We start from the raw sequence: 23,824 nt of genomic DNA on the forward strand, positions 1-23,824 counted from the left end.
TAAAATTAAAATAATAACCTAAGATTATTAGGGTTTTGAGAAAACCCAATGAAGAGTTTGCGACGAAACCCACATAGAATCGATTAAGACCCCAGCCTACCCGGGCACACACGAGGTGCGCAGAGCTTCAGGAAAAACAACCGATTTGATAACTGCTCAAGATAATCCGAGTGTGGTCTGTTTACAAACAGCATTTAAGAATTCGCTGACGGCCCGAAATTATATTTGATTCCGGATTAATCTTTCAAACTGTATTTTTTTAGAAGAGTGAAAATGGGCAAAAGGCGTGTTTTCAGAGTAATTTTTAGGCATAAAACAACCGGCACAGATTCTTGAAAGTACGTAAGGGCCTTCAATTACACGTTTATCTTCATTTCTCCGCCATATAATGTTACGGTCACCGCTCAAATTTCATAGTGGTCGTATGCACGACGAGAAGACTGTTCGCCAGTTCAGAGCCTTGCGCATAGAGGTGATACCGTGCTAGAAATACCAGCGAGCGTCGCGCTTATCACCCCGCCTCATTAACACAAATACACCCCTGACCAGGTGGGCCCCTTAACTCCAAATTATAACACGCGATTTCATGGTCTTGATTCATGGTTTGATTGGAATATATATTGTCCTTAAGCGTCTTTAAAAAATTGATTAACATTTATTGAAATGATAAAATCACTGGTAAACTACCAACTGTAGGTGTGTGACGATTCAATTCACACCACTGCCAAACATACAAAATTATAGTACAATATTAAGGTGTATTTTACCACCAGCTAACTTTCAAAAGTCGGTGCATTTACTTTCTTAAGTGTTTGTGAAGAAAATTCACAACAGTGGTACAACTTAACTGTATTTACCCATATGTTCACGCAGCAGCAGTAGAAAAAAAAAATTTAAATTCCAGAAAATGAAATCATATACAACAGTCTAGACCAAATAATTAATAATTTCAGGCAAGATTATGTGGTGAATAGATAAAACTGAATAACACCAAAATTAAACGCAAAACATGGGAAGGAAAAAATAATTTCCTAATTTTGGCTATTAAAATGTAAAATCCAATCCGCAAAACTTTAGTTTATACATTGAATTATAAAATTTCTAAATTATATATTATGTACAAACATTTTGTAGTTTCTGTGTATGCATTTTCTATGAGACATTTAGTAAAATAAAAAAATTAAACATTTTAATGAGAACGAAGTAAATAAAATCATTCAATATATGATCAATTACTAATGAAATATAAGGAAAATGGGCTACAATATTGCATAGCCTATGATTTTTTATTAATACTTATAATTTTTGATAGACACTGACAAAGTTAAACTTCAAATTGGAAAATTTGTCAGCGCGAGGGAAAGAAAATATAGGCACGCAATCAGGATCATATATTTTTTTTTTTTTTTTTACTGGGCCAGTGTTAAAACATTGCCTAAATCTCGTAGCTTAACGTGAGGCATTTGTTGGTGCCTAAAATGTTATATATGCCAAATTGGAGTAATTTTATCATTTATGCACATTATTACTAACATGTAAAACAGTCGTGGAAATAAATCCCGCCATGCAAGTTACAAGTAAAACTTCACAGATTAGTGGTATAATAATAATAATAATAATAATAATGTGTATAATAATGTGTGCAAGTATGCGAGAGGTCAAGTATGCACGTAGGCAAGTGCGTTAAGTATGAAAGTGGGCCATAACGAAAACATGCTGTCGAGTGCCCCACTCCTCTCCGCTATCGACCGTCCCGCTCCTGGGCGAAGCAGTGTTTGTTTGACGTTACGCTCCTCTCTTTTGATAAACCATCGCCTTGACTTACCCTAACGGCTGTAAAGAAGTTTAACTTAATTACACTATAAACAATATTTTTGTACTTTTTACAAGGAAAATATTTGGAAACCCAGTTGCCAACGATATCACTTGTAAAACTGCAAGGCAGAGCTTTATAAAAGTGCCAATGGAACAAAGATCTGCCTTGAAGTTTTACAAGTGATATCGTTTCGCAGCTGGGTTTCCAAAGACTATAACTAGATACCTGCAACAATTCGCGGTTTCGATGGCCTTCAGGATAGACTGCACATACCCCTGCAACACTCGGGCAAATAACGCAAGTTTATTGGCTGCCGACTTGTAAGTCGTCTCAGCTGGTTTGTCTGTGATTCGATCCTTCTTTGGTTGAGGGTTTATAACTGGTTGAGATTCGTTCAGATGAACAGTAAGCCAATAGCAAAATTATCTAAGAGGTATATGTGTTTGAATTCTAGCCTGTCACCGAATGAATCCGCGAATTTTGCAGGTCTTTGACTATAACTTGTGAAAGTACAAATAAATATACAGTGTAAAAAAAATGAATACAAAGAAGTAATAAATGTGTTACAGTGAAATATAAAACCCAGCTTGATGTGGGTATAGGAATGTCGTTGGTCGCGCTCAAGACTGTCTCAAGACTGGAGCAGATGATAAACGCCCGCGGCTCGAAGGTATTCCGAGCACGTAACTCAACCTGCGCCCGCCCGCCGGAGGGGGGCTGTCTCGTGTCCGGTTGTCTGGACGGCGCGATCAGCAGGGAGAGGGGCGATGTCCTCCCCTTGCCGCGATGCTCGCTTGAGATAACCCCCGAGTCGTCTCTCCCCGTCGACACGGAGGGGCCTTACCTGCCCCACGGGGAGGCAGCTGAGGTCGCCCGCCCGGGCGCGCGCACGCACGGTCTGCTCAAGACAGGGTCGTTACCACAACGCCGAAATACCACAACGCCGAATGCCAGATTGACCGCAACGCCGACAGCTAGAAAACTGCTGTGTACCACAACGCCGAAATACAGTAACGCCGAAAAATGTTGCTGCGGGGAGGGGGTGACACAGGAGCAAAACAAAAAACAACTGAATGAATTTTTGTGTGTTTCTTAAATGTATCTTAACGCCGAAATACCACAACCTAACTTAACCTAGGCTAGCCTAACCGAGCCTAACCTAACCTAACCTAACCTAACCTAACCTAACCTAACCTAACCTAACCTAACCTAACCTAACCTTACCTAACCTAGCCTTTGTGGCAGTCCTGCAATGACATTTTTCGGCGTTAATGTATTTCGACGATGTGGTAATTCGGCGTTGCGGTACACAGCAGTTTTCTAGCTGTCGGCGTTGCAGTCAATTTGGCATTCGGCGTTATGGTTTTCGGCGTTATTGTACGTTCGGCGTTGTGGTATTTCAGCGTTGTGGTGCGTCCACCTCAAGACATCCGAGTGCAGTGTTTACCAAAAAAAATCAAGAATTCGCCGAGAGAAGCTACGTAATTCTGCTTCCGTATTCTGGTTTTCAACTGTATTTTTTAGAATAGCCTATCGAAAATGGCTAAAACGCATGTCTTCAGAATTATGTATTTCAGAAAACATTTTCTTGAAAGCACTCAAGAGACTCGCATTACACACTATCTTCATTTTTCTCCGCCAATCAGTGTTATGGTTACCGCTCAAAATTTTATATAGTTGTCCTATGCCATGCACTACTGAATGACTGCGCAGTCCGATGCCTTGCGCTACCGTCGCTCTAGAAGTACCAGCGAGCGTTGCACTTATCATCCCGCCTCACTAAGGCCCGTTCTACAATGAGACTGAGACGGACCACGTAAACGGAGACGGATCTCATAGAAGTGTTTCTACAGAAGCTCGCAGACGGAGACGGATTAGCTTGGCAATGCTGAGCTCTTTCGTTTACGTTGTTCCGTGCGACCAATAGAATCCGAGTGCTTGGTTGCGGTGGTAGCCATTTCTATTTATGTTCTAAATACGTTAAAAATTGTTTTAAGTAAAATAATATCTAGCGTTCTATTATTAATTTTTAGTTTAGTTTTATTATTTATGTAAATTCTGCCCAAGCTATGGTTTCGAAACATATTTTTTTTAAAATTAATTAAATATTTCGTAACCTTAAAATGGAAATGTTTTTGGTTGCCATCTGTTAAGTTTCCGTGCCTTGTGGAAGCAGCAGACGCGGTAGTGAAATGTTCCGGGGGATCCGTCTCCGTTTTAGTGCCATTGTAGAAAGGGGCCTAACACAAATACAAATCTGACTCTGTTAACATATCTGAAAGATACGACGAACACTAGTAACAGATTATTAAGACCCACGATTATTTCGCTGATTAATGGGGTAGCTAAGTAGACAGGAAGCACATATGCATCTGCTTCGCGTCTTTTGATTGGACTGCATAGCTCTTGACGCGCCCTTGACAACCCAGAGCCAGTTACAAACAAGGAGAAGTGGTTACGCCAAATGACTTGACCTTGTTATCGATCAATGGGCATTCTGAAAAATGAAACCGCTTGATTATGTATAGGCGAGTTTATTCTAACTTGAAGTGAAATGAATACGCAGAATATTATTTGCTCTACATATTATCCAGGTATCGTGTAAATTACCGACTAACTCTGTAAAATACGTGTAGCCACTGGTTTCACGTACTTTTAACACGAAGTCAACGAGGTATTAACAAAACTTAAAAAACTTTTAAGTCTACGACAGAAAATATACATTTCCACGTGCCAGCTTGCTCTGTTTATAACGGAACACGGAAATCTGTAGTAGCAATGCGGCGTAGTTGTTTGGAATTACGAACAACATTTGAGGTGCTCCGTTCGTTGGAGAGCCCGTGGATTCACAGCGATTTCTAACAGTCAGTACTTTCATGTGAGCTGTTTTCAATGACAGAGATGGCACCAAATCTGACCTATTTCTACGGAATAAATATTAGCGGGGCCACGTATTTTCCGCGAGAAAGATGTCGAATCTAACGCGTGTGTTACTGTTGAATCGTCGTGTGTTTCTTGATTGGTCGAGTTTCTTTCAGGTACACATCTACTGTCGGCACACCAATCACAGTCATCGAGCGCGGAAGCAAACGCGTCCTGAATGGCCATGACCAAATAAGGCCACGGCTTCTCTAGACGGCCGCCAATCACAAGGAAGAAGGCGCGGGCATGCCTCATTGCTAGAGACCGGAAAAATTCGCGGGTTCAGTGACCTCCAGGATAGACTCCAATATCCTCCACACACTCGGGAAAATGCCAACTGTTCATTGGCTGCTGACTTTTGAGTCGTCTCGACTGGGTGGCCTGTGATTAGACACTTCAATGAGTGAGGGTCTCTAATTGGCCCTCATTACTCCAGATTAACAGTGGAACAATGGCAGAAGCAGCACTAAGGTATAATTATTTGAATTTTAGCATAACACGAAAAGAACCCGCAAATTTTTCAGGTCTCTACTTATTGGAGTTTGGTGAGCGTTCAGGTTTTTACTGGTGCCTACGAATTAGGCACTGCGTGGACTCCGGGATACATCTCCCGCTATCCTGACAGCAGATTGAGCGCGGGAGGAAATTTGAGAGGGAGGAAAACCCAATTTGCTCATTGACGGGGGGCTTCCAGTGCCCTGCCTGACGTGAAAAATCGCCTCGAAAACCGCCCGGTGGGCCGATAAATGACGTTTCGCCGCCGGTCGACCGGAACTAAGCGAGTTAGCCCGTCGGCGATACGCCCTCGCTGCTTTTAAATCCGGCCCCCCTTCTCCCTCACACCCCCCTTCCATTTTTCACACCTCGAGGAACACACTGCACGCGGTTGTTTATTAGATTCCCGACGACCGACGCAGGTTGCAAGGGCTGCTGTCGCCGCTACAAACGAATCGATTTTTTTTAAAAAATTCAAATCCCCACTTTGGATGCAAATTTTTAATCTTCCGGCTGTCCCGACACGTGGAACTCACAATTTGATACACATACGTGAAAAGATGGGATGTCATTTATAGCATGTTCGCGGGTTCGATGATGTGCTAACGGGTAGGGTCCTTCGGTTTAGGCCGCGTTGTTAAAGGGCACATCGTCGCTGTTCAGAAACAGTTTTAGAGATGAAGTAATTTCCTATAATTTAACTTACCACTGAAACACTTCTCTGGAAGTACGGAAGATTTTTATGAATTAATATTCATCTTTTTTGGCACGTCAAATTCTTCACCATAATTTGGGTGTGTGCAGAAGGTAAATGCAAATCTTATATTTCACCATCAAAACAAAAGAAAAAAAATACATATCGCGAAGTGGCAGAAGAAAATTAAGATTTAACGAACAAAAATTTTAAGGCAGTTAAGATTGGGGTCAGTTAAATAAATCTCACATTTTTTTTTTAAATATATAAATCCCCCCCCCCCCCCCCCCCCCCCGAGGGAAATTGCGTGTGTACAATTTGCACGAACAAGTGACGGGGATGTCGGATATACGTCCGTGAACTGTTCGGGCGTCTTGATTTCCAATCAAGCGATTGCCGGGGGGGGGGGGGGGGGGGGGGGCCTTCCCAAATAGCGGTATAGCGTCTCGGAAATAACGACGGAAACCGAAACGAACAATGTGTATGCGCGTCTCCGTGGCGACGGGGCGACGGGACGAGTGAACGAACACCCGGGACTGATAGCCGCGCGTCGGGCGCGATGGGTGACGACGGGACGGGGGGAGGCGGGCATCGCGTATCGGGGTGTCCCCGCGCTCCGGAGGACGACGGCGAGGAGGAGGAGGAGGAAGAAGAAGAGGAGGAGGAGGAGGAGGTGGAGGAAGAAGAAGAGGAGGAAGAGGAGGAGGTGGAGTGTCCTCCGCGGACGACGCGCGCCGAGCTGCAGGCGATGGCCGCGGCCCTGGCGGCTGGCGACGGCGGGCTCCTGCTCTTGGACCAGTCTCCGCGCGCCCTGGGGCGACGCCTCGCTGACTGCGGTCTGCCCGGGGACCCCGCCACCCGCCTGCGCCTCCTGCGGCTGCTGTGCACGGCGGGCGAGCGGGGGTCGCCCCACCCCACCGCGGCGCTGCTGTCGCGCGAGGGGCTCGACTCCGTCGCCGAACAGCCCCTGGTAGGCTCGCACACGACACCCGCTCATCCGTCAACCACGCGCGACACAACTGAAACTTCCTGCTTACTAGTAGAGACCTGCGAAATTCTGCGGATTCATTTCGTGATATGCTACAATTCAAATAATCATACCTTAGCGCTGCTTCTGCAATTGGTTCGCTGTTAATACGGAGTAATGAGGGCCAGTTAGAGACCCTTGCTCAAAGAAGTGTCGAATCACAGACACTCGGTCGAGACGACTCACAAGTCAGCAGCCAATGAACAGGTGGCATTTGCCCGAGTGTGTAGAGTGTAGTAGAGTCTATCCTGGAGGTCATTGAATCCGCGAATTTTGCAGGTCTCTACTTATTAGTTGTTTTTGTTTTTTTAAATTGAACAACATATAAATAGGGACCGGAAAAATTCGCGGGTTCAATGACCTTTCAGGATGAACTCCATAGTTCTACGTGCACTCGGTCAAATGTAACCCACTCATTGGCTGCCGTCTTGTGAGAAGTCCCAACGTAGCAGCCTGTGATTCGATAAAGCTTTGGTTGGTTGTTTCTCACTGGCCCAGAGTCATCCAGGTGAGTTGTGAGCCAATAGCAGAGGCAGCACTGAGGTATAACTATTTGTATTTTAGCCTATCAAGGAATGATTTCGCGAATTTTTCCGGTCTCTAAATATAAAATAGTAATTTTTCTGGTATGGTCTCAAATAAAAGAAAACTAAAAAGTTTTTTTTTCAAATATTGTTTACAAAGTATTCGTTATTTAATTTGACGGAAAACATGAATCAATTATGGTTATTAGTTTCCCATTTTTTATGAATCATTACCCGCAGAATTATCAGTGTCTGTCATAGTGACGATTGGATTATGATGGCTAAAATGCGACACAAATGTTTGGTATTTAATAGGTTCTAAATTCCTGGAAAATACAGCATCACTTCACTTGTTGTGCCCAGCCTGGTCGTTGGGTTATTTTTGTTTTAATGTATACTTTCGACTGCAAATTTTATTTTGAAATATATAAAATACGGCTAAACGTTATAGAGAACCAACAACTTTCAAAAAAAAATTTGACGCTGTTTGGTCCAAATACATTTTCTCGGCTAAATATTTATACTTAGGTATTTTTAAAGTTGCAATTATTGCTTGTTATGACTAAGGTTTACAAAGGGTATTACAGCATAGCACCATCATAAAGCGTCATTTGGCACACCAATACGCTCAGTAAGTTTCCCGATGGTCGCGAAAGTGAACATATACGTGTGCATTTGTCCCACGCGGGTCCGTAATTTCGACGACCTCTACTTGTGGCGGTTTCACAAACGCGCATGCGCATTTGATTTTCAACATGTTAAATTTCCGTTGTGTGATGCGTGCGCATTTCACTACATTTCCGTTGCATGCTAAAATTTCGCCCTCAACGCATCTAAAAAAAAAGCACAATAAAAATAAAACGACAAAAAGACCACACTTGCTGTACAGTTAGATCTATTTTCACTGGAATACCAACTTTTCATCAAACACAAAAAAACAAACTTTTTTTATTTAGGAAATTGGACTTTTTACATTAGTTCTATTGTTACAAAAAAATGCAAAATGTAAAGAGTTATTGTTATGGCTACTTAACTTAACAAAGGTTACAAAATATTATCAGTATATAATTTCATACTACCGAATGTTATTTTAATCGTGGATTCATTTGTTGTAAGTAATTCGTTTTACGATTTGACTCACATGAATCAGACGTGAGGAATACGAGCAGGGGCGCAAATCAGTACATACGGTTCGCAGATTCGCAGGACAGCCAGAGAGCTTCGTGCGCGGGGCCAAACGACGCGTCATCCACGGATTGCACATATTTTGGCCTAATATATACTTAATAACTTAAATTCATCATTACTGTCCAAAAATCTGTAAGTTTTTTTTGGAACAATGCAACCCTAGCGTCGTTATTTTTTTTTCTAACCGATTAAGGCCATACATCTGACAAGTAAACTCTTGAATTTTGCGAAATAAATCTTCCCTGTTCATCGATGGCTCTTGACATTTGTGGGGGAAAAAAAAAACACTCCGTAAAAGCTTCAGATTTTGACATGATGGAAAATGGACACGCTTCTTTCGTGTTTTGGCATTATGTTCACCAACCCGTTTTCATGGTAACGATTTTACAAGCGCAGGCGGGTCGGCGGACCTCCGACAGTGGGTGAAGGGACGACTTGTTGATTCCCCGGGTGTGGGATCTCCGCTCACGAGTACAAGCAACCACAGGTTTTGATGATCTCTCCTCCAACCTATTTGATAACCCAGCCTTCATATCCTATAAGGATGTCCAGGCTGGGGGCCCCCCCAATGGGCACGGATGCGGATACGCCGCATACGCAACCAGGAAGAGCGTCAGAGCCGTCAAGCTATACACGGAGGCTGAGGCTGCTACCCAATGCCAGCTTATGCACCACCTCCGGCCCCCCTACCCCCACTCAGTTCACCAGCAGGTTGGATGCTCCCTTAGCCCTCTGGAGTTGTCATATCACTTCTGGCGCTTACCGAAGTCTCCCGCCTCACACTGGGACTCCTCAATCACCCAGCAGAACCCCGCGGTCCGGTGGAGGCCTACCCAACCTCTTCCAACCGGAGCTGTCCTCGTGAGCTCACGACGTCAGCACGTTAAAGGGCTGGGGAACCCTGATACCTGCCCCTAAAGCACTCGGGGCACCACGGTGTGGGGCTGTTCCCCCGGGGGGCAAGTGGCGGAGTGGCGGAGTGGCGGAGTGTGGTGGTGGTCGCAGCCGTACCCGCTGGCGACGCACCTGCGCTACCGCCGCGTGGCCGTGGGCTCGCGACTGGACGGCGAGGACGAACTGGCCGCGCGCTGCGGGCGCCTCGCGGCCTCCGGGGTGCGCTTCGCGAGGGTGCGAGCCGTGTTCCCGCCCTCCCCGGGGGCGGCGGCCGAGCTGGCCCGGGGGCTGGCGCGCCGCGCCGCCGCCTGCCAGGCGCACGGCGTCGTGCCGCTCCTGCACCCGGAGGTACTCCTCAGTCCGTCGTGTCTCGTCGTGAAGCAGCCATCGTCACGCGAGTGGAAATGGCTGAAACGTTCAAATATGCACAAGAATTACCGTGTTTAGCCCAGAAATTAAAAAAAAAAAAACTATCTTCTAAGTTAATACGACTAAAATCGTGAGTGAAACTGATACGAACCGCGTAGGCCTAACAATAAGTTAATTATACTATAATTTGAGCAGATGAATGCCAATTTAAGATATACCTAATCAAATTAAAGCTATGACATTCGCGTACCAAGTTTTGAAGTAATTATTACTCGAGATCTGGTTTCAAATAAGTATAGGCGTGAAACATCCCGTGGTCATCCTGAAAGCACTCAAGGGTCTTGCATTACACCTTCGTCTTAATTTCTCCGCTATATGTCGTGGTTACCGCTCAAATATCTTAAGTTTTCCTCGTGCACGACGAGAAGACTTGCGCGCCATCAGAGCCTTGCGCTTAGAGGCGATACCGCGCTAGAAGCACCAGCGAGCGTCGCACCAACGCAGATACGCCCCTGAGCAGACGCGCCTCTTAAGTTCAGTATATGAAACCATAAGTTGCGTAATATTTCAAGACCAGTCGGTGACCTTTTTTTTTTTATGTTACGTTCCCGCAGCTCCATTCTTCTTTGTACGACAGCCCCTTTCGAGAAGTCTTCCTGGAGCCGCCACTGATATTACTACATTTAAAAGTATTTCCTCGACCTGCCTGGGAATCGAACTTGAGACTTTCGGCTCACCAATCAGCTCTACATTTTTTTTTTTTTTTTTTTTTTAATGTTTGACTTGGTAATTTTCATCACCGACGAGCCAACCAACCGCGGAATTAAGACCAGAGGGAGCGGGTGAGTGAAATATTTTCCATATTAACAAAAAAGCCTACATGGAAAGCAAAACATAGTTTTCGTAATGATATGAAGTGTAACGGCTTATTCCTTGCTGGTGTGTTGTTTTATTATGACATAATTTTTGAGAGCGAACTTAGATAATACAAATGGACACTAGAGCTGTAGCAAACCGTATGTATTCGGTACTGAGTAACGGCTGCGCCATCTAGTACCGAGTAACGAAACATTACACACGAATGCATTTCGTTACTCGCATTTTTCGTATGTTTTACGCATGCGCGCGCTTATTCGATGAATTAAAAAACGTACGTTACAAAGAACGATGTTTGTTTATTAAGTAAAGTTTAATTTGGAAATTCGTCGTCCAAGTTTTTTTTACTGTTTATTAAAGGTATTGTGTGTATAGACAAAGTTTGAGATTGGAACAGAAACAACGTAAGAAAGTATTTTTTACAAATTAGAAATATGTATGTTTTTGTTTTTTATTATCGCGTATTTTCACGTTTTTATGTCCTTATCTTAAAAGAGATAATATTAAAAAACCGCTTTAATGAGATTTAATGGTTTCTTGGTTAAAAAAAAACTGTTAATTATAAAATATAGTTAATCGTTTATATTCGATTTATTATTATTTACGTGACGTCATACTGTACGCGTACGCAATACGACTCGATTCGTTGCTGTAACATAACATAGCATGTTATGCGGTATCAGAAGTAACGAGTAACGTAACGATACGATAGTAACGAGTACTAATTGTTATAGTAACGAATACATACGGGTACGCTTTTTTTCGTTACTTTTACACCTCTAATGGACACACATGCCTGAACGGGAGTTGAATCCGGGACCGATAAATATAAATTATAAACTATAAAGATACGCAGTAAAAAAAACTAAGTACAAAGTTAAATAAACTTTTTGTATTTTTATATAATAGTATTATTTTGGTGATAATATATATAGTCGTTATTACCTTTTTAAAACTTCATTATATATAACATTTGCGTATAATGGGAGTAGCCGAGCACGGGTAGCTAAGAAATAAATGTTGATATTATTAAACCTGAATCTTTAAAGGAATTTAATTTAACGAGTTGGTATAATATTATTGTTTGGCATTTATTTTTAAGAGTTTCAAGTTGTAAAAAATTGAGAGAATATTTGCATTGGTGTGGTTTTGGATTTGTGCTTGTATTAATAAGAACAAAGTTAACTATTTTTTTATATGCTTGCTAGCATTCTCTTACGGGACCTCCTTAAAGTTTCTTGTTTCTCTGCTATTGCCCTTTTTTTTTTTGGGTTCACGAGCTTGGATATTATGATCAGTTATAATGTCGTTTAGCCAATTTTATTTCGTCATGTTTTTTTGGTGCCGCGTGTAAATGTGACTGCCCCTGGCAAGTCGTGTGGACTGTCACTGCCTTATGTCATTACAGGGAACAGTGACAGTATGGATGTGTCGAAGTGTGTTCTGATAGTAATTCACATTGTAGTATATATGTTGTTATTCAGGATGGCTAGTAAACCTGTAATATAAAAACTTTTCCTAACCACTAAATTAGTTTTATCGCCGATAACTATCAAAAACCACATTCTGAAATCGCAACTCGTAGCCATACCACACTTAACAATTGCAACAGGCATCGACTATCGATAGCACTGAAGTCAATGGCGCGTGGTCGAAGTGCTGATATACTTTAAGACCAAAAAATAAAAAATAAAAAGAGGAATGGGATGAAACTTTTTTGTAGCCCTCAGACACAGGTTGAGAAAAGTGGAAGAAAGGATGTGTGCACGTAACCGTTACAAATCAAAATAAAACCTCTGCTCTAACTTAAATTTTTCAGTTACCTCATCATTAGGGTCCACGATCCTCTGCATACTCGGGAAATCTTCACCTGTCCATTGGCTGTTGAGTTGTAGTTCATGTCACCTGGGTAACTTGTGATTCGTTACTTCTTTCGCTGAGGGTCTCTAATTGGCTCAGAGTCCTCCAGATGAGCAGTGAACCAATAGCAGATGCAACAAGAAGGTATGATTATTCGAAATTTAGCGTATCTCGAAATGAATTCGCGAATATTTCCTGTCTCTACTCATCATTGTTGGCGGACGTGGCCTCACTATTCAAAATGATCGAATTCCATACGGCGACCTAGGTCAAGATCAAAGATCCCCTCCAGAGGTTTGTTGGAGGCTTGTGAATGGGGAATTGAAGCCTCTTTGGGGAATGTTCAAGCCTTTGACATTATTTTAGCGAGTGAACGGGATTTTTTTGCTCAAAAAATAGAATTGTTCCTTCAAAGTAGGGAACTTTTTATTTTATGATTTTTTAAGGACGTTTTGGGAAATTTAGACGAATTTTGAAGGTCAAGGTCATCCAAGATGTCCGCCGTGACGTCAAAATCCAAAATGGTATACTGAACCTTGTGGGGCGGGATGATAAGTGCGACTGTAGCTGGTGCTTCTATAAGCAATTCCCTGCTCTGAGGGGACACGTGGGTCGTCTTAGCCCTGGGACGTGGATACGCGCGAGAGCCCGAGGACACCATAAAGGTATTTTTGTTTGATAACCCAGCCCTCTTAGCCGTAAGGCCTTACCGGTCTGGGGGCCCCCACGGGCGCGGGTACGGATACGCCGCACACGCAAACCGGAAAGGTGTTAGAGTTCCAGCTAATGTCCAGGGGCTGAGGCTACCCATCCCAGCACAGACACCACCGCAACCCCCCCTTGCCCCACTCAGCTGACCAGACAAGTGGCTGCATCCCAAAGCTCAAAAACGCAGCATTGCTGGCGCCTACCCAGTTCTCCCACATCTCACCGGGACCCCATCAATCACCCAGTGAACCCGTGGTCCGGTGGAGGCCTACCCAAACCTCTGCCAGCTGTCCGGGCTGGTAACCGGAGCTGTGTCGTCGCTCGAGGACAGGGGGAGACTCAGGGGGGTTGCTCCGGCCTGCTGGAGGTGGGTACGTGTGAGAGGCTAGTCCACCCGGCTGACCAGACGGCCGGGGACAGGTGCCGCCCTGCGCGACCGACGACGACGACGACGCGGGGCCTGGCCCGGCGCTGGCGGCGGTGGTGGCGGCTCTGGCGGCCCGCCGCGTGCTGCTGGAAGGCGCGCTGCTGCTCACCAGGTGTCTCGGCCCCCCGGAGACCACGGCCCGGCTGCTGCGCAGGCACCTGCCCCCCGCCTTGGCCGGCGTGGTGCTGCTGCCCGGCCGTCTCGCGCACGAGGAGTGCGTGCGCGCCGCGCGCCTGCTGGGCGAGACCGGCGCCTGGCCCTGCTCCTTCGCGCTGGGCCGCGACGTGCTCCTCCAGGTGCTCCGCGCGTGGCGCGGCCAGGAGCTCCACCGCCGGCGCGCGCAGGAGGAGTTCCTGTCCATCCTCACCTCCACCCCGCGACACGAATAACTCGCTTTCTTTGGTACAAACATTTCTGACAGACATGGCTCAGAAAGTTAAAAAAATATTAAACAACTTGTTGACACCAGGTATTACAACCCACGTTGATGTTTGCGTTTTTTTCTTTCACAATTACTTCTATTCAAGGACGTCGGAACGTTTTCATGAGTTGTGGGGGGGGGGGGGGGGGGGCTTAAAGATGTATCACACTTACCTCAGTCCTAGAGCGGGGGGTCCGGAAAAATTTGGAATTTTAGATGCAAAATTGTGCTATTTAATGAGTTTCAGAACCAAAATATTAAATATACCATTCCAAGAATTTGATGACGTAGTATGTATTAAATACCTACTACTCTGACAGTAGATGTAGTACAGTTTAAATAAAATACCATCTAGGAATTTGCAATCATTTTACAGTATATTGACAATCATAAATTTGATTTTCTAATCAATGTGATCAATGCAAAGTTTGTAACTACTGGTTGAGAAAAATACTACTAGGACCAAACATTTATTCTGGGAAAAGGAGGGGGGGGGCGAAATGATTCTCTCGCCCCCCCCCCCCCATGCATAACAGCACGGGGGCGACTAGCCCCTGCTGCCCCCCCTGTCCGGACGTCCCTGCTTTTATTTAATGACCTGGCAGCAAGTCTACTATACACGCGGCTAAAATGTTCCAGGCGCGACTGTCCTGCCCCCAATGCCTTCTCTCTTCCCTCCCCAAGAGTATTATCCTATTATCTGCAGTTTCCAGGAACTGAGGAGAACACGTTCACTTACTTGACAAACGAGTCCTTAGCCTCGGCCGATTCCGTTGCGAATTCCAGCTGAATCACAGCCATCTTATATACATCGGCCATCATCTAATCACCACCGCGTGCGAAATTCAAATGAACAACACTAAAAAAAAAAAAAACAGGTAGTTTCTAATCCTAAATGACAATTAATTAAAAATATTTCGAAACGATACTTCCCTTACATTAGTTGTTTTGCTACAAATATTTTCACCCGATGCACACTAAACTTTAAAAAAAAAAAAACTTTTTAATATACCACGGTTTCAAAAGTGACTAAAAAAATATGAAATAATTTCTCTTACGTATGAAAAATACTTGCAAGATTTAAAACGAAAATCGTGGAGTGCATTCAGTAGATAATAGTAAGGAGTTTAAGGGGAGCAGCTGTCGTTGGGAAAACTCACATTTGAAGTGCAATAAAATTGTTAGTGACTTAATTGAACTATTCGTGCATCAATTATCCTATTGCTTGCGCCCCCAAATTTTTCGTTTTAAGTCTTACAAGTATTTTCATACGTATTAAAAAAAATCCACAATCACACATTTTTCAGGAAAATATATATGGGGTTAGGAATCTGTATGATGTTATAAATATGTCCCTGCAAGCAACTTTTTTTTTCTTACACCGCTTTGACATGGAGGTATATTTCCGACATTTCTTGTTGATGAACCTATGTTCTTAAAAACGTTTCTGTCATTTTTCTTTGCTGATGATTCAAAGAGAAAGATTTTTTTCATTTAAATTATTTTTTTTTTATTTTTTTTAATGCCTTGCAGGCAGCATTTTATAGTCAGACCCAAATTCATCACCTTGTAACTCCAGAACTGTTTTCTTAAAACATATATAATTAAAACACTATCATGATTTCATCTGAAATTTACGAAGAACTCTGGTTACAAATATCCAAATAGCTTCGTAAATTTACGGGTGTCTTGGTTTATCGTTTCCAGGTATTATTTCTTTGAACATGAATTCACAAGTATATTTTTGTAGTCGGCTATTAAATTCTAAAAAAAAAAAAAAAATATTAAGTCTACAGTGTACACTCTCTACTTCCATACACGTCCTGAGGAGCGTACGCAGATTTTTAATTTGGGGGGGGGGGGGAGGGGTTTGTGGAGAGATATCTCCCCTCCTGCATGTTAACTATGTTAACAACCGAACACAGAAGTAAGGTTTCGCGTGTAGTTTCCACGAATATCCAGTTATATGAAACTACGAAGAATCCTTGTCTGTTATATGCGCATTCTGAGTCTGCAAATGTACTGCAATTGTAACAGTGCAATTTTAAGTCATGTAGAATTTATAATTTGGTTTTCAACGTTATGTTGAAAGTAGTATATAAACCGTCAACGACGAGTTCGACGCCTCGTATGGATTATTATATACTATGCACCTTCACGAAAATAACGACTGATGCATGTCATGTGTAAATTCTCAATTGTTAGGCAATTTCAAGCCAAGGGTTGAAATATATTAACGATTCCACTTGTTGACTTTTTATATTGTAAAGAGATCTTGTGCAGTCCCAAATATGATTTTGATCGTGCGTCCCCCCCCCCCCCCCCTCAACCCGTTTGCAGGGCCATTCATTCCACAACTTGCCGGCGCAAGAAATTTTTGTCTTTACCCCGAAAGTATAACTTGAGCAGGGCTTTAGAAATACGTGGATATACCATTGATACGAGGGATATTCATAAAGTAGGGTCCATTTGGTCCTTAAAAATATTAACTCGCAAATAAAAGTTTTTATTGGCAGTTTTAGTTTACTACATATCTGCTTCATTTTCCACATAATCTCAATTCAGTTCTAACAACTTGTTCGTAATGCTGCAAAAAAAAAATTTTATCCCCTTGGCATAGAAGTTGCCGCTTGGGAATCAAACCAGTTGACAACGGGAGCTTGACGACGGAACATTCGTAGTCGCCCACAAAGCGGCCGCGGCTACAGCTCCCAAGACAGTCCAACAAACAGCAGATGGATCGCCGAAGCGAGCAGGCGAGTCTCGCGCCGGGAAGCGCGACTACCCGCAGTGCAGGCGAGTGAAGCGGGAAGCCCGCACACAGGGGCAGTTGCCGTAGCACCCCAGCTGATGGCACAGCAAGTCACACGCCTGGCAGGCACGACCACTCGCCGGCGTGTGCGGGCTTCCCGCTTCACTCGTCTGCACTGCGGGTAGCCGCGCTTCCAGGCGGTTTAATTTCCAGGCGGCGAACTTCCATGCAGATGGGTGCAGCGATACGAAAAGTGCTAAGAATGAATGGCGATTATGTGGAAAATTGAAGTAGATACGTTAGTAAGCCTAAAACTGCCAATAAAACACTTTTTTTTTCACGAGTTTACGTTTTTAATGACCCAAACGGACCTTACTTTATGTTTATCCCTCGTACATTATATTGTGAAATATTATGCACATTCGTTGGTAGGCTTACATTTTAATGATAAACTAAACATAATTTGTTCTTTATTATCCTGTTGACTTGCTGGTGCCTAACCTTCCACGGGGGAGGTACCTTCGAGGGTTGATGTCAGCCCTCGGCCAGCAGAAAGAATCTACAATAGGATCTCTTGTGTAGTTGTTTTACCGACCACCGTCTTTCTCGCGGTACTTACTCCCTTTTTCTTCTGTAGCTTCACTTCCTGCTGCTCCATTGCCGCGAATACTTATCTGTGAGTGCCAATACAGGGATGATTTATGTCACAGTGTAAATGTTCTGATATATTTTTATTATTTGTCATCGCACTTGTTACAGTCTACGTGTACCAGTGATTCCTTTAGCGATGATTTAACCTATACTATAATATATATATATATATATATATATATATATATATATATATATATATATATATAGAGAGAGAGAGAGAGAGAGAGATATGAGTGAGTTTGACAGTTTGTAAGAAGTAAACTCGAAAACTCTTGCTTAGAAATTATTTATGGTGTGTTATATTACGCTCATATAATGTACCTATATTTCCTTAGTACTTTATTTATTGTTCTGCACGATTGTTTCAGGTTATCGCTGTTTCAAGGCTGTCATGTTTCTCACCGGCTTCATTTTTGGATCCATCATTGTTTACCTGATATGTCTCCAGGAGAAACTGCTACCAGCTTATGGAAATGCCGGTGAGTATCAAAATTACTTAGAATATATATATAGTTTTATCTTTGCTTCTCACTAAGTTTCAATTTTTTATTCTTAAGATTGCTAAAAGAAAAAATCAAAAGTTATATGTCGGTGCAATAGCTTTATAAAAACTTAATTTCGAGAGAAAAAAAAAATAAAAGACATGAAGATGTTAAGTTAATAATTAAAACAAGTATTCTAGTAAAAAATACATTTAAAAAATTGAACTTGAAAACAATGAGTCAGCCATTTTTCGACAAAATATGCTTACAACGTATATTGCGTGGCGTTGTCTGTATTTGTGTATTGCAGGAGACTCGGTATCGTACGATAGTTATTTAGGAGCACCGAGTTTGCTCTAAATATTGATCTAGGGTCCATTACAATCTTCATAAAGATCTTTTGATTCAGTAGGCAATGTCGTGTTTTCCTGGGACAGCGACTTCTGCACTCTTCACTTCAGGCATGGAAGGTAGAAGCACAAGAAGAAATGTAAGACGTTGAAAATTAGCTGATGCTTTTTTTTTACGGGACAACGTCTAATACATCGATGAACGCCGGCTGCACACACGAAAAAAGTGTCCCGTTACGCACATTGTCCCGTTACGCCGTGTCCCGTTACGCTCATTGTACGCTTGCGCCGCATCTATCTTCCACTCGATTGGCCTATGAATCTACTATTATATTAAATAGGTTAAGGTGGGCTTTTCAAAAGTAGCTTTTAAATTTAGTACTTTAACTAAACTAAACTATTTCAACTTTAATCAAACTTCTTTGTATCCGTATGCGTATGCAATCATTTCATCAATGTTTTGTTGTGACGTTGTCACGTTAAACTATCGTCCGTGAACCGACTTTACAGACAACCAATTTTAATTTTTTTTTGCGTTTGCGTAGTTAAAAAACGGGTATTTCAAAACGTTATTAAACATTCAGCGTGTAGCGGTGTTGCGTAGTTCACGAACCCGGCCTTGCAGCCGGGCGCGAGGAGTTGTCGACGGAGGTGTGTGTCGAGGTGTCGGCGTCGGCTTGCCCGCAGGCGTGGCGCTGGGCGCGGGCGTGCTGTTCGGCCTGATCACCATGCTGGTGCAGTACGTGGGGCTGTTCATGACGGGCTTCCACACGGGCCTCTTCCTGGCCGTCATCTCGCTCGGCGTGGCCGAGACCTTCTGCTGGCAGCCTTCCTCCGTGTGGGCCACCGCCGGCGTGCTGCTGGGAGGGGGTTTGCTGTTCGCCATCCTCAACCTCTACTGGCAGAAAGGTACGACTCCCACCCCTTTCATTTGTCGGCCCAGCCCTCTTGGCCAGGGGCCACCACGGCCGTGGATTAGGAATACGCCGTACACGCGAAACAGGAGATGTGTTACAGACAAGAGACCTGAAAAATGAATAAATTTCGTGTTATGCTAAAATTCAAGTAATTATACCTTCTTACTGCTTGCGCCATTGGTTCGCTGTTAATCTGGAGGACTGAGAGGCCAATTAGAGACCCTCACTCATAGAAGTGTCGAATCACAGGCCACCCAGTCGAGACGACTCCCAAGTCAGCGGCCAACGTACAGTTGGCATTTGCCCGAGTGCGTAGAGGATAATGGAGTCTATACTGAAGGTAATTGAACCCGCTAAATTTTCCGGTCTCTAGTTATGGATAGTGACCCGGAAATTTCGAGGATTCTTCTGGCTTCAGGATAGAATTCATAAGTTATAGGTGTGCTCGACCCATGTTCACTTCCCCCGTTCAGCGAGAACATTTTTTTTATCCTTGTTATTTGGCACTACCCGATTCGCTTACTTCTCTCCTATAGCTGGGCATCGTTTGCTCACGGTCGTAGACGGGCGTTTCCAAACAACTGACGGGCCGATCATGAACACAGTGCGAGGGTGTGAATGTTTGCGTTCTAGCTCGCGACTGAATGAATCCGCGAAATTCCCGGGGTCTCTGGTTATAGATCCAGCTATGTCGAGAGGCCGAGGCTACCCATCCCAGCTTAGACACCACCTTCACCCCCTGCCTCACTCAGCAACAGCAATTTAGCCACATAAAAGTTACACATATACCGTTTTGTAAATATTATTGTAATACCAGTCCTCGTACACAGAAATGGCAGGAATTGAGTTTCCAAGTAGTCTATATTTCATAATAACTTTGCACTTGTGTAAGAATGTCTTTCATACAAACTTGACATGTGTGTGTTTCATGTATTTGTTAACATTAATGTACATATATGTATTTATAGTAAAAGGTACAGTTTTCTTTTCTCAAGCAAAATCATTACTTACAAATTCTTTGTGTAGGAGTACAGTACACTCCCGATTATCCGCGAAATTAAGTGGCAGGGCCACCGCGGATAGTGAATATCGCGGATAATCTGCAAAAGAGCGAGCAGAGGCTTCATTAGACACTAAAAAAGCACAACTCTTTAAATTTACAACTTTTTTTGAAAAAAATCAGTCACTTGTTTTTGTTTCTTGCTTTGGAAACATCTTTTCTGAATTCTTGATCGAATATCCGCAGCATAAGTTTTTCAGCCAACTGCGCATCGTCGTCTTGTTTTCTCAAAATAGTGAAGCAGTCCGACGATGTGTTGCAAAGCCGCTTCGTGAGTCATCTGCGCCGTCGCACTGGGCTTGCCTGTGGCGTTTTACTGTATACTGCACACAATACACTCGTCAGTAGAGTTCAAATTTGCTCACTTGTAATAAAATACAGATTTACATATTATGTGCTGTATTTTTTCGTAGCATGCGCGGATAATAGGGAGTTTACTGTACTAAAATATATATCTGAGATTTGAATGTGACAAATAATTTTCTTTTTAAAATTGAAAGAAAAACTTTCTCGTAAAAACTGATGTAATGGAGTCCCTAGCAGAATCCTGGCTGCGGGAGAGCAGTGATAGTTGACTGTCCGGCAGGGCTGACGGTGATCGGCACCAGCGTGTACGGCGGCGCCATCATGGCCGGGGCGCTCGACTACTTCGTGGAGAAGTTCCTGATGGTGAAGTGGGTGTGGGACCGCGTGGCGCTGCGCGACAGCGGCCCGCCCTGCTGGTTCAGCTGGCTCATCCTGTCCGTGTGGCCCTTCATGATCCTGGTCGGCATGGCGACCCAGTGGGCCGTCACCGGCCGCGGCATCTACCACCAGGAGCGTGAGTCCTCGTCCATTTCAATCAGTTCCACGCAGTGATTCCTTCTGCGGGATGTGGGCCCATCCAGGGGCGAAGCCGGGGGGGGGGGGGGGGGGGGGGGGGGGTTAGGTGTTCCAACCCCCACCCCCTTCCTTAGCACCAAATATTTAATTTCTTATTCATCAATCAAACAAATTTCATATTAAAATTAATAACATTTCTACCATCACAATATTTTAAATTTAATTACCGAAAACTGCTAAAATAGCACTAATTTACACCTTAAAATCCAAATTTTCCCGGGGGAGGACCCCCGGACCCCCCCCCCCCCCCCCCCCCCCCGCTTTAATACGGGCGGGGGGCCATGCTTAGCTTCTTAACACCCCTCATACACAAATCCTGGCTACGCCACTGGGCCCATCACCAAACTAAAACATGAGGTTTTAGATAATGTTTAGGAGTTTTACAATAAATTATAAAATGTATTTGATAATACATGCATATATTAAAAAAGTAATGCCTCTTTTTTTCTTTCTACACTTGTAGTAATGTTTGGTTACATAAAATGTACTTTTGACAAAAGGTTTTCAACATTTAAAAAAGTTAAACAAAAAATAAACATTAATTCGATATAATAATGGTAGGGAAGTTTTATTTATTTCATTATTTTAACCCCAGGTTTTTTTTCAACCCCTTGCAGTAATGGTCTGTATTATCAAACAATGTGGACATTTTTGAGGGTATGCCTATAAGGGAATTAATTTATTTTTGTATTTTAACCTCTCTTTATCCACCCCTTGCAACAATGGGTGGATGTATCAAAAATTATTTCAGTCAAACATTTTGATAATATTTATAAGGTTTACAAACAACTCAAATGGATTTTATAGTGTGCCTACTAAGGGAGTTATGACTTTTTGTCATTCAACCCCTGTTTATTCCACCCCTTGCAGTAATGGTTGGTCGTATAAAAAATTATTTTAGACAAAAGTTGTAAATAATAATATAAGGTTTTACAATAAAAGAGAACAGATTTATTTGTGAACATGTCCATTATGAATTTTTTAAAACTCTACCCTTTAATTTTTTGAACCCCCTGCAACAATGGTTTGTCTTACCAAAATTGTTTGACAAATATTTTAGATAAATAATATAAGATTAACAAACAATTTGTATAAATTTGATATTGTGCCTACGAAGGGAGTTGTAATTTTTTTTTTCCTCCAACCCTTGTTTTTTCAACCCCTTGCAGTTATAGTTGATCAATTCAAAAACTTATTCCGACAAAAGATTTTGGTGTTACTCCTATGAGTTATAATTTATAATACATTCAAATGGATGTAATATTTTCCATTTTATGGGGATTACAGTGATTTTTCTATTTTTCAAAAAAAAACCTTCCCATTTCTACCCCTTTGGTCAGAAATCGTCCATTAACGAATTCGACCAAGATTTTCCACTACTACATTTTAGGTATCAGTGGGGAACTAATTTGTGAAAAATTGCGACAGTTATCGGGTCCACAAATTGAGACACACACGTCACACCATGGTAACTGCTACAATAGGTAGTATTTATTTGAAATCTACCTGCAAAACACTACATGACTACAATTAACTGGATGTTCATCTATTGTGACTAAACACTCAGAAATGAATTGTTGTGAATTGTTTGTATTCTTTGCTACAGACACTGTGATGTTTTATCAGTATGTAATACGTACTTATCAGCTGAGTTACAAAATACCACCCCATGTCTAGTATGAACCTAGTAAACTCATTATGTGTATTTTATTCCACCAGTGCCCTGCCTCTCGTCTTCTGTTCTGCGAGATCAATGGGTGCCACTTGTCCCAAGTAGCTATCCAGAAGCTAATTTGATTTGATAGTGTTTTAAATCCACAGGGTTACACCCCAGGAGTTTAAGTAGCAGGACTTCCCAAGATCATATAGGGGTGGGCTATGGAACACTTGGGTTACAACTCATTGCTAATAATTTTGAGTCATGCCGGGGTGTTGGTATCAAACCCATGACTACACCATGAGTGTGATGCATTAGCAATAATGATTAACGAGGCCACCAAAAAACATTGGGGGTTGGGGGCGAGATCAGAAACTTACAAAATCAATCCATTTCCCCCCGCAGAAAATGTCATTATCCTTTGCAAGTTAAAAAAGGAACAGGGGAAGGGGTTTGGTGCGGGGGGGGGGGGGGGGGAGGAAGCTTTGTACACATTCAAACACCCCCCCCCCCCTCCCTCCCCCCCTGGCCCGATTCACCACTGCCAATCCTTAGAGAATGCTTTGTTCTTCATGATTTGCAAATTGTATCTCACAAGGTTGTGTGTAGGCATGGAGTAGGAGCTGAGATACAGACAGAATTCTCGAACAAGTATCACCGGCTCTTGAGTTCCACGAAGCTGCTTGAGGCTCTGAAACCACGAGGGCGCTAAGGGCGAAACAGGCTGGTGCACCAAACTGGCATAGTCTTCTCGCAGCTCTATGGGACTTTAAATGGTGACCCTATAATTTTATGCTGGAATATTAAAGATAAATGTTCCCTACACTTCTCTATATGTGAAGAATTTCT

General features: G+C 43.0%; 1 protein-coding gene across 4 annotated transcripts in view; it reads left to right on the plus strand.

Moving 5' to 3' along the window:
* The window catches only part of LOC134531911 (transmembrane protein 198), a 329,748-nt gene that overhangs the window by 299,429 nt on the left and 6,495 nt on the right, over positions 1-23,824 (plus strand). For all 4 annotated transcript variants that reach the window (XM_063367948.1, XM_063367949.1, XM_063367951.1 and 1 more), the window contains 3 exons: positions 17,996-18,106; positions 19,147-19,368; positions 21,023-21,256. In XM_063367948.1, the coding sequence (XP_063224018.1) occupies positions 17,996-18,106; positions 19,147-19,368; positions 21,023-21,256 (567 nt within the window). The remainder of the gene's footprint in view (positions 1-17,995; positions 18,107-19,146; positions 19,369-21,022; positions 21,257-23,824) is intronic.

This window comes from Bacillus rossius, chromosome 5 (genome assembly GCF_032445375.1).
Source record: "Bacillus rossius redtenbacheri isolate Brsri chromosome 5, Brsri_v3, whole genome shotgun sequence".
NCBI classification, from domain to species: domain Eukaryota; kingdom Metazoa; phylum Arthropoda; class Insecta; order Phasmatodea; family Bacillidae; genus Bacillus; species Bacillus rossius.